This window comes from Piliocolobus tephrosceles, chromosome 1 (assembly GCF_002776525.5).
Source record: "Piliocolobus tephrosceles isolate RC106 chromosome 1, ASM277652v3, whole genome shotgun sequence".
In the NCBI taxonomy this organism is placed as follows: Eukaryota; Metazoa; Chordata; class Mammalia; order Primates; family Cercopithecidae; genus Piliocolobus; species Piliocolobus tephrosceles.
In genome coordinates, this window is record NC_045434.1 from 58,449,503 (window position 1) to 58,465,190 (window position 15,688).

Below are 15,688 nucleotides of genomic sequence, written 5' to 3' on the forward strand. Positions count from 1 at the left end.
CTCTCCTTTGTCCAGTTAAGGCTGCCCTATTCTCTGGGAACGCTCTACTTCCCCGGCTGCCCTAGGCCTGTGGCTTGGACCAGTCTTACTGGGGACCTGCCATACATCCAAGATTCCCAAAGCTTTTCCTATCCTCTGCACTCTACTTCAGCTTTCCTATATCTGATGTTTGGGAATCAGCTAGCCCTCGGCTAATTAGAAAAGAGGTGATGGACACATCCTTAACAAAATAGTCAAGGCCTTCTAAGCTCAAGTGACCAGTCTCTCCCACTTGCCCCCAGATCTGTTGCCCCCTTCCGTATACCAGGCACTGTGTTCCATCTGTACATATGTGATCCTTACAACTCTATAAGGTAGCTGTTATGCCGTTATCCTCATTGTACAGATGGGGAAACTGAAGCTTCAGTTAAGTGCTTTCCTTGAGCTCGCTTACTAACAAATAGCAAAATAGAATTCAAACCCAGGTCATATTATACAGTCTAGGCTCTTAACAGTATACAGGATTGCTTCCCTAACCACTTAAGATCCTTTCCTTTGTCAAACAGATAACTTATTACAAAGGTAACACACAATCAGAGGCCTCATGGAGGAGGTGGAGCTTGGGCAGGTGGGGAGGAGGTGAGAGGGCCTGTGGGTGGAGGGGAGGCATTGCTGGGGTGCGTGTGAGGGGACAGAGCACACAGCGGCCGTGACAAGGACTAAGTAGTGCCCTCTGCTCTCCGCCCAGCTCCCTGGAGACGACCTGCTATGACAGCGATGACGCCAACCCACGCAGCGTGTCCAGCCTCTCCAACCGCTCGTCCCCTCTCTCATGGCGCTATGGCCAGTCCAGTCCACGGCTGCAGGCTGGTGACGCGCCCTCTGTGGGTGGGAGCTGCCGCTCGGAGGGGACGCCCGCCTGGTACATGCACGGGGAGCGGGCCCACTACTCCCACACCATGCCCATGCGCAGCCCCAGCAAGCTCAGCCACATCTCCCGCCTGGAGCTGGTCGAGTCCTTGGACTCAGATGAGGTGGACCTCAAGTCCGGCTACATGAGCGACAGTGACCTCATGGGCAAGACCATGACGGAAGACGACGACATCACTACTGGGTAAGCTCAGGGCCTTCTTGGATGGCGCGGGGAGGATGGGGGAAAGACCACTGGGATGGGATGCCTTAAAAGTGGAGTGGAACCCAAAACAGGGGTTTTGGTTTGCTGTGCTGCGACGAAAGCACACAAAAGTGTGATGTGTACACTTTGTTATTGCCTCTAAAATTCGATGTGGTTTATTCTAGACTTGGGTGTGGTGTGGGCAGGGCCTACATCCGAGGAGCTGATTGGTCAATGAAGGCGCCTCCCTCTCATTGGTCTCTGTGGCTGTCATTCTGTCATCCGCCTCCCTGGCTCTTTGCCCTCAAGAAACTGGCTCAAAGAGCCTTGGAAGAGCATTTTATTCCCAGCTGTTATGTGAACTCTGTGTAGACCCTGGACAACTAAATCTGCTTTCGCATTTGCAAAAAAAAAAAAAAAAATAAGGATATTAACATCGTATCTATCTACCTAAGAAGAGAAAATGAGAGCATATAGGTGAAATCGCTAGTCAAACGGAGAGTAGCAGCAGTAACTCCACTTCCTTTGCCAGGAGTTCCTAACTCCTCAGTTTCCTATCCGACTGGTCCTCAGTCTCTGCTCCTTGGGTTTCTTCCTCTGCAAACCTTCTACCAATCATGCAACTTCCTAATCCCTACCCAGCATGTCAAACCCTTCTTTCCTGCCCTTTGCCCTGCAGGGACCCTCATCTTCTTTCTTTTTCTGCCTTAATTGACAGAGTTGTGCCTGTGCCTTCCAGCCTTGGAAGAGCTGGCCAGGACCCCAGGCCCCTAGCACTTCATTCTTGCTGTCCTCTCCTAGTCTGGGAGGATAGAAGAGAGGATAGGAAGAATGAAGTGCTGGGGGCTTAGGGGGATCCTGGCCCACTCTTCCAAGCCTGGAGACCGGAGAGAGGCAGTGGCTCTGGAAGCTTCTCTGGAGCACCTCTCAGCTGACTGCCACCTCCACTCTCCCTTCTTGATTTGCTGATACCCTCCTCCGCCAAGGGGCCATACAAGTAGTAGCAGTACCCCTTCCCTTCCTTCTCAGGGACTTAATATCTTACTGCCAGGGCCTGCCTCTCCCCAATAAAAATCCCAGACTTCAAGGGAGTGGAAAGTAGCCTCTCCTCGGAAAAGACGAGAGCCAAGCTCCAGGCCATCCACTGTTCCCCACCCCCATCTCCACCCCTGCGGAGAAACTTGGAGGGATCTGGTTAGGGCCTGTCCAGCTGATGAGGCTGCTCTGGAGCAAAACAACTGACGCATGAATGGAGTTGTTTACTGCCTGCTAAATCCCAGGGGCCAGCCCAACCTCGCGCTCATGCTCAGATCTGCCAGCCTGGAGCTGAGAGCAGAGAAAAACCATGCAGTGCACAGGTCCTGAGCTCCTTCTGTGGTCAGAGGCCTGTGCTGGACAGGAAGGAGAGCCAAGGTGTGTGAGGAGCTGCTCCACACAACCTCTGCCCTAGGAAGCTGCCAGGGACTGCCTGAGGAAGTGTCAGGTTGCTACTCTCCTCTGAGAATCCCAGGAGGGTGCAGAGGGTGGCACAAGCCCTGTGGGGCTGAGTCTCTAGAAAGTCCCCCATGTGTTAGAAGGGCCGTAGCCCCAGACCCTAGGGAGCTTCCAGACAGGTGAAGTGACAGGACCCCTGCCCAGTACAGCTCCCAAACTGATGGAAACAAGACCCCTCTGACAGCCCTTCACCCCACCAACCCAGCTGATGGCCATGGCAGAAAATACCCCAAGTGTTGGAAGGTACAGGACCCCCACTTGGAAACATCCCAGTCTGAGGAAGGTGGCAGGACTTCCGGCTCTTAACTAGCTGTATGAGCTTGAGCAAACTAGTTAACCTCCCCAGGCATTCTTCCATTTGTCTATCTGTCAAATGCAGATAAGAGTAGAACTTATTTCAGGGCTATGATGGGGATTCAATGGGTTAATATATGTAAAGTACTTAGAATAATTCCCGGCTCATTGTAAATGCTCAGTAAATGATAGCTATTGTTTTTGCTGCTATTATTATTTTTGTTATTAGAGTGCCAGACTGATGGAGAGACACGATTCTTACTGTCAGCGTTGTGTAGTCTGACCAGAGTCCCACTCACTCAGAATCAGCAGCGAAGACAGATCTAGTAGCAGCTGGTCAGTCCCAGGGGCATAGATAATAGGGTGTAGGGGCATGGAATGCAGGGGGAAAGGGTAGGAAAGACCCTCTTTATCCCCCCCTAACATCCTTGCTTTATCCTCTTTCCTCTGGACAGTATGTGTGCTCCCGAATCTATTTTTTTTAAATTAGAGTTCACCGAGACTAGCATGAATAAGAACTTGCCTTCCCTGCACAGCCCCCAGCTATAGGCCCAGGGAAGCCCGGAGTTTGCATGGGGAACGCAGAATCAATTGTTGGCATGACAATATCCATAAAGTGGACCTCACTGTAAACTGTGATGCCAGTTTACAAGATCATTTCACATGCATTTTTATGGTCAACCTTCAGTTAGCAGTAACCCTTAACACGAGTTTGTTAACTTCCCTGCCAGGACTGTAAACATGGCCATCTGAGAAGTCAGAGTTGAAGGGAATCAACTTATAATCCCAATAATTTAATGTAAACAGTCACTCCTCAATTATATGTTTTCATGGTTAAGTGGTGTTGTTTTAATTAGTAACAAGGCAACCTGGATTCCAGCGACTCTTTAAGTGAACATGCAAACCTTGCTCAGCCTCCTGTTGGTCTTCTCATCCCCACTGTGGTTTCCATCTAGATGTTATAATTTAGGAAATGTCCTATTTCTTAAAAAACTGTTTCTCTAGTCATAAAAGGGATAGGACTATTCCCTGTAGGGATAGCTTCAGCGCTTCCCTCCTCAGTCACACTGTGACACCCCTTCCCACCCGTCAGCCTCGGCCTGCTGCCATTTACTTTCCTACCTCCCAAGAGCTCCCAGCACTGGGCCAGCAGAAAAACTGATCTCTCCCCACTGGGTGACATAATCGGCTCCAAGCTATCCGAGTGAGCCATAAAAGATGACAGTAATTCTGGCGCTTTCTCCACACTCTGTTTATCTGCAGGGGGATCATCCGTTTAAGGGTTCTTCCCAAGCCCCTGTTCAGTCTCAAGTCAGCTCTCCCTTCTCCCTCCAGTGACCAGGCCCCTTTCAGGGTCATTAGTCAGCAAATCAAAGAAGGCAAATTCTTCAAACTAAAGTCAGCAAACTAGAAGGAAGAAAGTAACTCTGATGCTGCTGCCAGAATAATCATACATGTTTTTTTAAAAAGGATTTATTTTTTAAAATCATGGTAATATACATATAACATAAAATTTACCATTTTATGTTAACTATTTTAAAGTGTACAGTTCAGTGGCATGCAGTACATTCACATTGCTGTGTAACCATCACCACGTCCATTTCCAGAACTCTGTCTTCTCCCCAAAGAGAAATTCTGTACCCATTAAACAGTAGCTTCCCTTTCCCCCTCCCTTCAGCTCCTGGCAGCCACCATTCTACTTTTTCTCTCTCTGAATTTGACTACTCTAGGTAACCCATATAAGTGGAATCATGCAGTCTTTGTTGTTGTTGTTGTTGTTTAATGACTGGCTTATTCACTTAGCATAATGTCATCAGGGAGCATTTATGTTGTAGCATTAGAATTTCATTCTTTTTTCAGGTTGAACTCTATTCTGTTGTATGTATACTCCACGTTTTGTTCACCCATTCATCTGCTCATGGGTTGTTACCACCTTTCGGCTATTGTGAAGAATGTTGCTCTGAATATTGGTGTCCCAATATTATTCAAGTCCCTGCTTTCAGTTCTTTTTGGGTATATACCTGGAAATGGAATTGCTGGATCATATGGTAATTCTATGTGTTTGGTTTTTTCGTTCGTTGGTTTTTTGTTTTTTTTTTTTTTTTTTTTTTTGAGGAACCACCATACCGTTTTCCACAATGGCTGCACCATTTGACATATCTACCAACAATGAATGAGGGTTCTAATTTCTCCACATTCTCCCCAACATTTACTATTTTCTGTTTTGTTTGTTTTTTATAATAGCCATCCTGGCCAGGCGCGGTGACTCACACCTGTAATCCTAGCATTTTGGGAGGCTGAGGCAGGCAGATCACTTGAGGCCAGGAGCTGGAGACCAGCCTGGCCAACATGGTGAAACTCCATCTCTACCAAAAACTACAAAAACTAGCTGGCGTGGTGTTGTGTGCCCGTAACACCAGCTATTCGGGAGGCTGAGGCAGGAGAGTTGCTTCAACCCAGGAGGCGGATGTTGCAGTGAGTCAAGATCACACCTCTGCACTCCAGCCTGGGTGACACTCCGACTCAAAAAAAAAAAAAAAGAAAAAGAAAAAACCCATCCTGATGGAGGTGAAGTGGTTATCTCACTGTGGTTTTGATTTCTCTAGCGATTAGTAATATGGAACATCTTTATGTACTTGTTAACTATTTGTATATCTTCTTCGGAGAGATATCTATTCAAGTCATTTGCCCATTTCTAAATTGTATTGTTTATTTTCTTTTTGAGTGTTAAGAGTTCTTTATATATGCTAGATATGAACCTTGTATCAGATATATGATTTGGAGATTTTTTTTTTCATCCTGTGGGTTGGGTTTCCTTTTCATTCTGTAGAAGTGTCTTTGGATGCACAAAAGCTTTTTATTTTGATGAAATTCAGTTTATCTATTTTTTCTTGTGTTGGCTGTGCTTTGGGTGGCATATCTAAGAAATCATTGCAAAATCTAATGCCACGCAGCTTTCCCCCTATGTTTTCTTCTAAGAGTTTTATAGCTGACGGGGTTTTCTTAGAAATACAAATTCTAAACCTCAGACTTACCAATGCAGAATCTCTGCTACCCAGAAGGCCACATTTTTCTAAAGCTTCTCAGTAATTTTAGACTAGCCCATCTTCCTATCTAGTACAATAATCTTATCTACAGTATCCCTGACCGACAGTCTTTCATCCTTGGCTTGCGTAGGCATAGAGATGGGAAGCTTATTCCATATCATATAGAATTAAGTTATAAGAAAGTCTCTAAATATTCAGCTGAAATCTGCTTCACTGTAACTTCTACCTATTGATTCAAATTCTGTCATCTGGGAAAAATAGAATAAGGGTGTAAGTCTTTATCCAAGTATTTCAACATGTTCTTAATATAGCTCAAATATTCTCTAGACGAAAAAGAAAATGTCCCTAGCTTTTTTCAGTACTTTCTTAAATGACCCAGTTTTTCGAACCTTTCATTGTCCTGGTCACCCTCCTCTGGAAGCTCTCAAGACGTCAATGATTCTCTTAAAATTTGGCACCTAGACTGATCACCCGCTTGACACTAGAAGTAGTCTCGCCAGGGTAATATCCAAATCATGACACTGCAGACAACTTCGAGTTGGCTGCTGACTGTCCTAGATGACAGCTTGGGCCATTTTTACCACTTGGAAATACAAAAGGAATTTGTTTTTCTAAAAATAGGAAGGTCTGGAATTTAATCTAAATAAGAAGATAACTTTCACAGCCATCTGTCCTTCCATCCCTGGCATCCATTGGAGTGGGAGGGGAATAGAGGATGGGTACCCATACAGAGGTGGATGCAGGCACTGAGTGTGGGAGCCACACGTGCCTGGTAGGAGGAGGTCAGAGGGCCCTCCATCTCCTCTTTACTTTAACGTGAGTTTCCCTCTCAATGTGTCCATTTTTGTGTATGTGAATGGGTGAGCTGTGTCTGAGCTGGGTGGCAGTAATGGATGGGGACTTGCAGACCAAGGCAGCAACACTACTGCCAAGTCCCACAACTCCAGAGGGTGCCCTTCACGTTACATAGAGATGTGAGGTCCACAGCCCCGGCAGGACTGCTGTCCTGCAACCTGTGCCAAGGGTCACAGGGCATTAAACAGAGTCAGCAGGCTCCATCTTGAGTGAGCGCTGTAAGCGTGTGTCGGGAACAGAAGGATTCCTTGGCGACTTCTGCCACACCCTGGCTCCCTCATCAGGTTGCTTCCTGCCCTCTGTGTGTGGCTGGATGTTCCAGTCTTTTTTTCTCTTTAGCACCCCTTCCTTCACTCCTCAGCCTGTCCTCTTGAACTGTGCTTGGGGGCTCAGAACAGATGGGATTCGTTTCCTCCTTGGCTCTGAAGTGTCCTGACGTTGAAAAATGTCAAATAAAATAAACTGTAGGCCCCTGCCTTCTCCCAGGCTGGCTCTGTGCTCCCAGAATCAGCGAGCTCAAGCCTTAAAGAGACACTTCCAGCCTTACTGTCAGGGCCCCAGCCTCTGCAGCTACCTTCCTGAGAAGGAGCTGCATTCACTGCCCTCCCACTGGGCTCATGTCTGACTCTCAGACCCCAAGATACCCAGCCCAGCCACCCTCATTGATAAGAATTCTCTTGCAATGAGCACTGAGTTTATGTGGTTTGTACAAACAAAAGAGACCCCTTTTGAATTTGAATGGACGAGCAGGCGAGTTGTCCCACTTCTTATTTCTTCTTCTGCCTTTGCCTCGTCTGTTTCCTGATAGGTCTTTAGGAATCCCGCCTAGCGGGACAGCTGGGACAGGCCTAGTTGTTGCTCATGGAACCCAAGGATAGAAGCAGAGAATAGTAGGGGGCCATCCTCGGGAGGACCCAACATTCAAGTTCGGGAAGGAAACTCAGTTTTTCTCCTGAAAGGACTTCAAATCTAAAAGGGAGGTAGGCAGCCTGGGCAACAAAGTGAGACCCCGGGCATGGCAGCACGTGCCTATGGATAGCCTCAACTACTTGGGAGGCTGAGACAAGAGGATCACTTGAGCCCAGGAGTTGGGGGCTACAGTGAGCTTTGATTGTGCCACTGCACCCCAGTTCAGCTGACAGGGTAAGACTCTGTCTCTTAAAAAAAATAATAATAATAAGTGGGCTAGGCTCAGTGGCTTATATCTGTAATCCCAGCACTGTGGGAGTCCAAGGTGAGAGGATCGCTTGAGACTAGCCTGGGCAACATAGCAAGACACTGTCTCTACAAAAAAAAATTAAAACTTAGCTGGGCATGGTGGCGCGTGCCTATGGTCCCTCCCAGCTACTCAGGAGGTTGAGGAGGGAGGATCCCTTGAGCCCAGGAGTTGAGGCTGCAGTGAGCTATGATCACACCACTGCACACCAGCCTGGGCAACAAAGACCCTGTCTCTAGAAATTTAAATTTTAAAAATTAACATAAAATAGAAAGGTAGGATACTTACTGGGTCCATAGTAAAGGAAGCAGTATGTAGTTGAAGTAGACGATGGCTGTTGCTTCATTGAAGATAATATCTAACAATTAGAATGCTGACTCCAGATTCATACACATAGCCTTGGCTGATGCTTCTCTGTGGTGTAGGGGAAGAAGCACTGGGCAAATTCTGAGATCTGGAGTTCAATCCTAAGCACACCTCTAACTTGCTGTGGCACTGAGCAAGTCACCTGTCCTCTCTGATCTTAGTTTGTTCATTTGTAAAAAAGGTAATCACTTTTGCCTTAAGAAGATCAAATGGAAAAGAATAGTAAGAGTGCTTTGAAAAGTATAAAGAGCTGTCAGTTTGAAATCTATTATTCTGCTTGGGCACGGTGGCTCATGCCTGTAATCCCAGTACTTTGGGAGGACGAGGTGGGTGGATCACCTGAGGTCAGGAGTTTGAGACCAGCTTGACCAACAAAAACATGATGCAACCCCATCTCTACTAAAAATACAAAATCAGCCAGCATGGTGGCATGCACCTGTCATCCCAGCTACTTGGGAGGCTGAAGCAGGAGAATCGCTTGAACCCGGGAGGCAGAGGTTGCAGTGAGCCAAGATCACGCTATTGCACTCCAGCCTGAGCAACAAGAGCAAAACTCCATCTCAAAAAATAAAATAAAATAAAATAAAATAGAAATCTATTATTCTGATATCAACATAATGTTCTGTTCATTTAGCTGATGGCTTCAGTCTTAATGAGGGGTTGCTAGAGTATCAAAATAAGGTTTCTTAAACTTGGAAGATGATGACATTAAATTTGGGCTTTGACTCACATTTCAAGGAATACTTTGCAACACAATCTTGATAGTCTTTTAATCCTGTAGCGTGCAGTTAAATAAACAGACTTTTGAGAACAGGCTTATCGACACAGGCATACCACAGATGGGCAGAGCCATAGCATGGTTTAGAGTGAAGACTCACAGCTAGGCTGCCTGTGTTTGTATCCTGCCTCTTTTCCTTCCTAGCTCTTTGAGTTTGGATGAGTTTTTCACCTCCCTCTGCTTGTTTCCTCAGCTGAAAACTGTGGAGAGAAGTGGTGCCTACTCTGTAAGATTGATGTGAGGATTAAATTAGTTACTGCTCTTACATTAGATATCATAAATGCTTAACAAATGCTGGCTCTCCATCAGCCATTTGATGATAGACATTAGCAAGCTGCTGGACCTAAGTTGTCACAGACACATTCTAGATGATAATACATTCTTTGACAAAGAATATTAACCTTCATGCTTGAAAATGATCTTTCTGATCCTCACAGGAAGAATGACATAATAAGTTGTTTGCCAAGAAAGATGGATTTGTCCTGACCCATTTTTACCTGTTCACACAATGTTCTCGTGCAGCAAATGGTGCCCATCTGTGGTTTGGGGTCTGGGCTGAGAACAGCATGTGCTTGTTGTGCAAATAGCTAAGCTCACTGCACACAGAATCACACAAGTGGCCATGACCTCTTTCCCATCATGACTTGGCTAATTGGGCTGTCAGTCCCTCACTCAAACACGTTTCTTGCATATGAAGAATGTCTTGGGCTGGGTCCCCAGAAGCTGACCTTGAGACAAGGATTTGGGTGTAAGTGGTTTATTTGGCAGGTGCCCAGAAAGTGCTGATAGGAGTGGGAAAGTGAGTCAGGGAAGAGAAGGAAGCCACTACAGGCTATGTTCATGTGCAGGTTACTGCTGTGGGCAACTGGGGCTTACGGATTTCTAGGAGATGACGTGGAACACACCTCAGTGTTGCCCCACCAGAAGGTCAAGGAAGCATGGGTATTTATATGTCAGCTTCCATTCATTATTGACTGAGAGCAAGCAGCTCCTAGAGGGCATTGGGTCTGTATTTCAAGCCTGTTGCACATAGGCTGAGAGGAATCCCTGAGTCTGAGTCACAGGTACCTGCAGTTGTGCTCAGACAGCATATACGGGAAAAGTGACTGCAGAGGGGCCTAGGTGGGACACAAACACCATCAGTTATAAAGAGGAAAGATGGGAAGGAAAGACGAGAGGAAGATGTGGAGTTAGATTCCTGGGTCAGATGTGAACTGACTCTCAAAACACTCCTTTTTTTTTTTTTTTTGAGACAGGATCTCACTCTGTTGCACAGGCTAGAGTTCAGTGGTGTAATCACGGCTCATGGCAGCCTCTACCTCCTAGGCTCACATGATCCTCCCACCTCAGCCTCCTGAGTAGCTGGGACTACAGGCACACATCACCACACCTGGCTGATATTTACAATTTTCTTTAGAAATCCAGGCATAGTGGCTCATGCCCGTAATCCCAGCACTTTGAGAGGCTGAGGCAGGTGGATCACCTGAAGTCAGGAGTTCGAGACCAGCCTGGCCAACACGATGAAACCCCGTCTATACTAAAAATACAAAAAATTAGTCTGGTGTGGTGGCAGGCGTCTGTAATCCCAGCTCCTTGGGAGGCTGAGGTAGGAGAATCGCCTGTACCCAGAATGTGGAGGTTGCAGTGAGCCGAGATCACGCCATTGCACTCCAGCCTGGGCAAGAAGAGCAAAACTCCATCTCAAACAAACAAACAAACAAACAAACAAAAAATGTAGAGACAGGGTCTCACTATGTTGCCCAGGCTGGTCTCAAACTTCTGGGCTCAAGCAATCCCCAATCCTCCCTGGACCTCCCAAAGTGCTAAGATTACAGGGGTAAGCCACTGTGCCCAGCCTCCTTAATTCTTAAAATAGTGGGCAGCACCCCTCAGTCTATGCAGCGTTAATCTGGATAACAGTGTCTGTTCAAACCCAACAGGGTTAGTGAAAGGTTGGAGTAAGCCAGGTATTCCAGTGGGGCTGCTGGATATATTCTGGTTGCCATGGCAACTAATGCTAGCTAAGGAGTGGTCCTCCCTCTAGTGTGTCCTAGTAACCTACAATTGAGTTGCTGGAGTTTCCACCTAGTGTGATGACATGCAATTTGGTTGACAGACAGGATGTGTAAGGGTCAAGGAAGCTGTTGAGATAATCTTGGCTTTTCCCCCACCAGCTCTGCCCACCTGTCTACCTGTCCACTGTCTCCCCTCTTTAATTGTCAACCTTCTCCTTATGTTCTACGGTAAGCCAGCTGAGCTTGTGTGGTACCTGGAAATTCCATGTAGTCTGATATTACAGAAAGAACACAAGTTTGGAAGTATGACAGGCCTGGTGTTCAGATCCTAGCTCTGAGTCTCTGGGAAAGCTGTTTATCTATTTTAAGCGAGAATATGAATATGGCAATAGGATTGTTGTTAGCATGTAGTGAAATATAATGTATGTAATGCACTTGGTGGCCGGGCACAGTGGCTCACGCCTGTAATCCCAACACTTTGGGAGGCCAAGGCAGGTCACTTGAGGTCAGGAGTTCGAGACCAGCCTGGCCAACATGGTGAAACCCCGTCTCTACTAAAAATACAAAAATTAGCTGGGCCTGGTGGCGGGCTCCTGTAGTCCCAGCTACTCGAGAGGCTGAGGCACAAGAATTGCTTGAACCTGGGAGGTGGATGTTGCAGTGAGCTGAGATCAGGCTCCATCTGAACAAATAACACTTGGCATGCAGCAGGTGTCAGTAAATGTTACATCCATCCCTTCTCTTGGTTGCTCCTAGAAAACCAAAGCTACAAAGGCCATCATCTATGGCCAACTATTCCACCTGGTTGGTGATGTCCAGTTGCCCACCCATCTTTGCCAAATCCCCTCCCTCCAGGCAGCCTTTCCTGATTCATCCCACTGGACTCTGGGTTGTCCTGGCACTTGTGTGCATAATGCGTACTGCAGTAATTTGCACTTTTATGATTCTAGCATGCACGGTTTGCACGCACTAATATGGCATTATCTTATTTAATGTGAATTAGATATTCTGCCCCCCACCCCCCACCCAATTTACAAGTGAAGAAATTGGAACTTGGATTAACTGGCTTGGGAGGATCACATAACTCAAAGTGGCCCCACCAGAACAGACCCCAGGCCTCTTCCCCCGACATTCTGCGCACGTTCCAGTACACCTGCTGCCTCACCATGTGCTCCTTGAAGCCTTTCCCTCTGTGTGCAGCCCTTGTGTCCCTGAAGCCTGTGAGCATGTCAGGGGCAGGGATCACAGGCCTTCCACTGGAGTAGGAGCTTCCCAAGGACAGAGACTCTGTCTTCGACACTGTCTTCTCTCTCTCTGTTTCCCCTCAACACCTAGCAGTGTAGGTTGTCAGGCCATGCTGTCGACTGACCAATGAATCATTGTTAGAGACCCCCTCCTGGAATGTCCTTACATGACCTCTCCATCTTCCAGGATAGAGTCTTGCTTTGGGGAGCCACAAACTACCCACAGTCAGGAACTCTGGTCCAAGGGCAGAAGGAGCAACCCAAGCCTGTGTGAATACAAGTCCTTGTTTGCCTCCAGCTCAAAGGCTGAGCTGTCCCAGGATGTTCACGAGGGGCCAGCTCTGGCCTCTGGGCTATCAGATGTCTCTGGCCAGGCAGTAAAAGGCCATTCACTGCAGCTGAAGAAAAGCCAGCAGGCCAGGCAGAGGGAACTACCTACTGAAGTATAAAGGTTTAGGGGTCCAAAGATGCTGAAGGACTGAATGGTTGTTATCTATTTTTCGGTGTGACAATGGAACAAACACAGGAAGAGGCATAAAAGTATAGATTTGCAAAGCAGGCCAGAGGAAAGAGTCGGGCCCATAGAGACCGAAAGCACATAGCTACATTGGAGGCAGATCAACACTCACTGAATATGCAGGGCAGGATCACGGAGAGACAAGGTAGGAGAGGCTGACACGGGGGCATGTGCGGTAGAAAAACAGAGTCAGCGCGTTCGTGATGTGCACGCCAAGCAGTGGAAATGAGAGACAGACAGATACTGTGTGAGACCCATCCGAACATGTGTGTGAGAGGTGGCTGGATACAAAGAGGCTGTGTGTGCACAAGATCAACTGTTTGAGGACACAGGCCCGCCGATGTGCAGGGGGTGTGTGGCAACCAGACAGGCACAGAGAGTGTGTGAGAGGTGGAGGGGCCCGTCCAGAGCAAGATGAGTGACCTTGTGCTCAGCCTGGCGGGGGTGGGGTGTCACCCAGAGCAGGGCGAGTGTATTCTCACCAGCCTACACCCCTTCTCCTTTGGCCAGCTCCTACTTAAAGGGGTCTGTGTCATGCCTTTTCTCTTTCTTGTTGGGACTTCTCCAGCTTGGGAGACAGGAATAAATCTCTGACCCAGACCCTGCCCTCTTTGACTGCTCACCCTCTTCCAGCCCCTCTCCCCAGCCTCAATCTCTCATTCTTCCTCTACTTTGATGTCTGGCTTCTGTCTTGGCCCCTGTGGGTTTGATGACAAAGGGCAGTTCAGGAATGACACTATCTACACACACATGGCCATATGGACAATTTCAGGTGGTGGGACTTCCAGCAGTTGGGGTTCCCAGGACTGCTGACATTCTGCTGAGTGTTATTAGAAGATCAGGGACAGAGCTTATCATCTGGCTGTCACTGCCCCTTTCCAAGCCACAATGAGCCTCCACAGAGGGGCCCTGGGGGATAGCCAGCTGCCCTGTGCCCATGCTGGAGTGAACTTTCCTCTGATGTTCCCTGTTTTCTGGATTTAGCCAGGAAAAGGAGCTCCCTGTGTGAGGTTCCAACTAAGAGATACCACCCTTCGCCAGCTCTGATCAGATACTCCTGAAGTTTGGAAGGCAACAGCTATACAATCTCTCTCTCTCCTCTCTCTCTCTCTCTCTTTTTTCTGAGACAAGCATCACTCTGGCACCCAGGCTGGAATGCAGTGGCACAATCATGGTTCACTGCAGCCTTGACTTCTTGGGCCCAAGCAATCCTCCCACCTCAGCCTCCCAAGTAGCTGGGACTACAAGCAAGCGCCACTATGCTATTTTTAATCCGTGCTAAGTTTAAAATGTAGTACAGGCTAATTCTTAAATTTTAAAATACACACTAATTTTTGTTTTTTGTTTTGTTTTGTTTTATTTTTGTAGAGGCAGGGTTTTACCATACTGCCCAGGCTGGTCTCAAACTCCTGGGCTCAAGGTATCCACCCACTTTGGCCTCCCCAAGTGCTGGAATTACAGGCATGAGCCACCATGGCTGGCTTATACAATCTCTTTTATCTCCACAAGTCCTTGTGGTTAGTTTCCTGCTCTTGGGAGGCAGAGTAGCAAAGTAGATGGAACATTCAAGCCCAACTGGCCTGGATATAATTTTCAGTTTGCTACTCACTACCTATGTGCAATTACTTAGCCTCTTTGTGCTTTGGTGTCATTATCTGAAAGAAATGCCCACCTTGTGATATTTGCTCATACATTCGATAAACACTTGTAGACCACCTAATATATACCAGACACTGCAGATGTGGCAGGAGGAAAAATAGGCATTACTCTTAAACTCATGTATGAAAAGAAATGGCCGGGTATGGTGGGTCACACCTGTAATCCCAGCACTTTGGGAGGCTGAGGCGGGTGGATCACTTGAGGTCAGGAGTTCAAAACCAGCCTGGCCAACATGGCAAAACCCTTTCTCTACTAAAAATACAAAACTTAGCCGGGCATGGTGGCATGTGCCTGTAATCCCAGCTACTCAGGAGGCTGAGGCATGAGTATCGCTTGAACCCAGGAGGCAGAGGTTGCAGTGAGCCGAGATCACACCACTGTTCTCCAGCCTGGGCAACAAAGCGAGACCCTGTCTCAAAAAACAAAACAAAAAAGAAATGGCAGTGCTCGCTTTGGCAGCACATATACTAAAATTGGAACAATGCAGAGAAGATTGGCATGTCCCCTGTGCAAGGATGACACCCAAATTTGTGAAACCTTCTGTATTTAAAAAATATATATATATTAAATTCAAGAAAGAGAGAAAAAGAAATGGCAAACAAGCCAACAAGTAAACATGCAATAGATTAGGTGGTGCTGTGTGTCATAAGGACAAATAAAGCAGGGTAAGGGGCAGAGAGTGATAGGGTAGTGGGTATTTGAGAGTGGGTAGTCAGGGAAGGCGTCTTTGATAAACTATGCAGATAACTGGTGAGAGAGCTGTCCAGGCAGACAGAAGAGTATATGCAAAGGCCCAGAGGCAGGAATCAGCATAAGTTCAAGGAACTGCAGGGAGGTCAGTGTGGCTGAAGGAGCGTTAGCAAGGGGGCAAGTGGCCAGAAATGAGGTCCCAGGTAGCCAGAGGCCATGTATGCCACGCTGAGGACTTTAGCTTTTCTTCTAAGAGCGAGGAAGCCACTGGAGGACTTCAGGGCGAGGGACGATGTGATCCAACATGTTTTGCAAAGGGTCTGTCTGGCTACTCTGAGGAGAGCAGACCACAGGGACACCAGGGGAACCAGGAAGCATGGAAAGCAGACTGCTGCAGTTAGCTAGGTGAGAGCAGATGGT

At 47.4% G+C, this 15,688-nt stretch overlaps 1 protein-coding gene and 1 non-coding gene across 2 annotated transcripts in view; both read left to right on the plus strand.

Annotated features, from left to right (window-relative positions):
• Window positions 1-15,688, plus strand: part of NAV1 (neuron navigator 1) — a 283,320-nt gene that overhangs the window by 176,068 nt on the left and 91,564 nt on the right. Inside the window, exon 6 of the mRNA XM_023187002.2 lies at window positions 728-1,093. Coding sequence (XP_023042770.2) covers window positions 728-1,093 — 366 coding nt within the window. The remainder of the gene's footprint in view (window positions 1-727; window positions 1,094-15,688) is intronic.
• LOC111522847 lies at window positions 15,022-15,128 on the plus strand. The gene has a single exon (XR_002725357.1). It is a non-coding gene; the product is annotated as a U6 spliceosomal RNA (small nuclear RNA).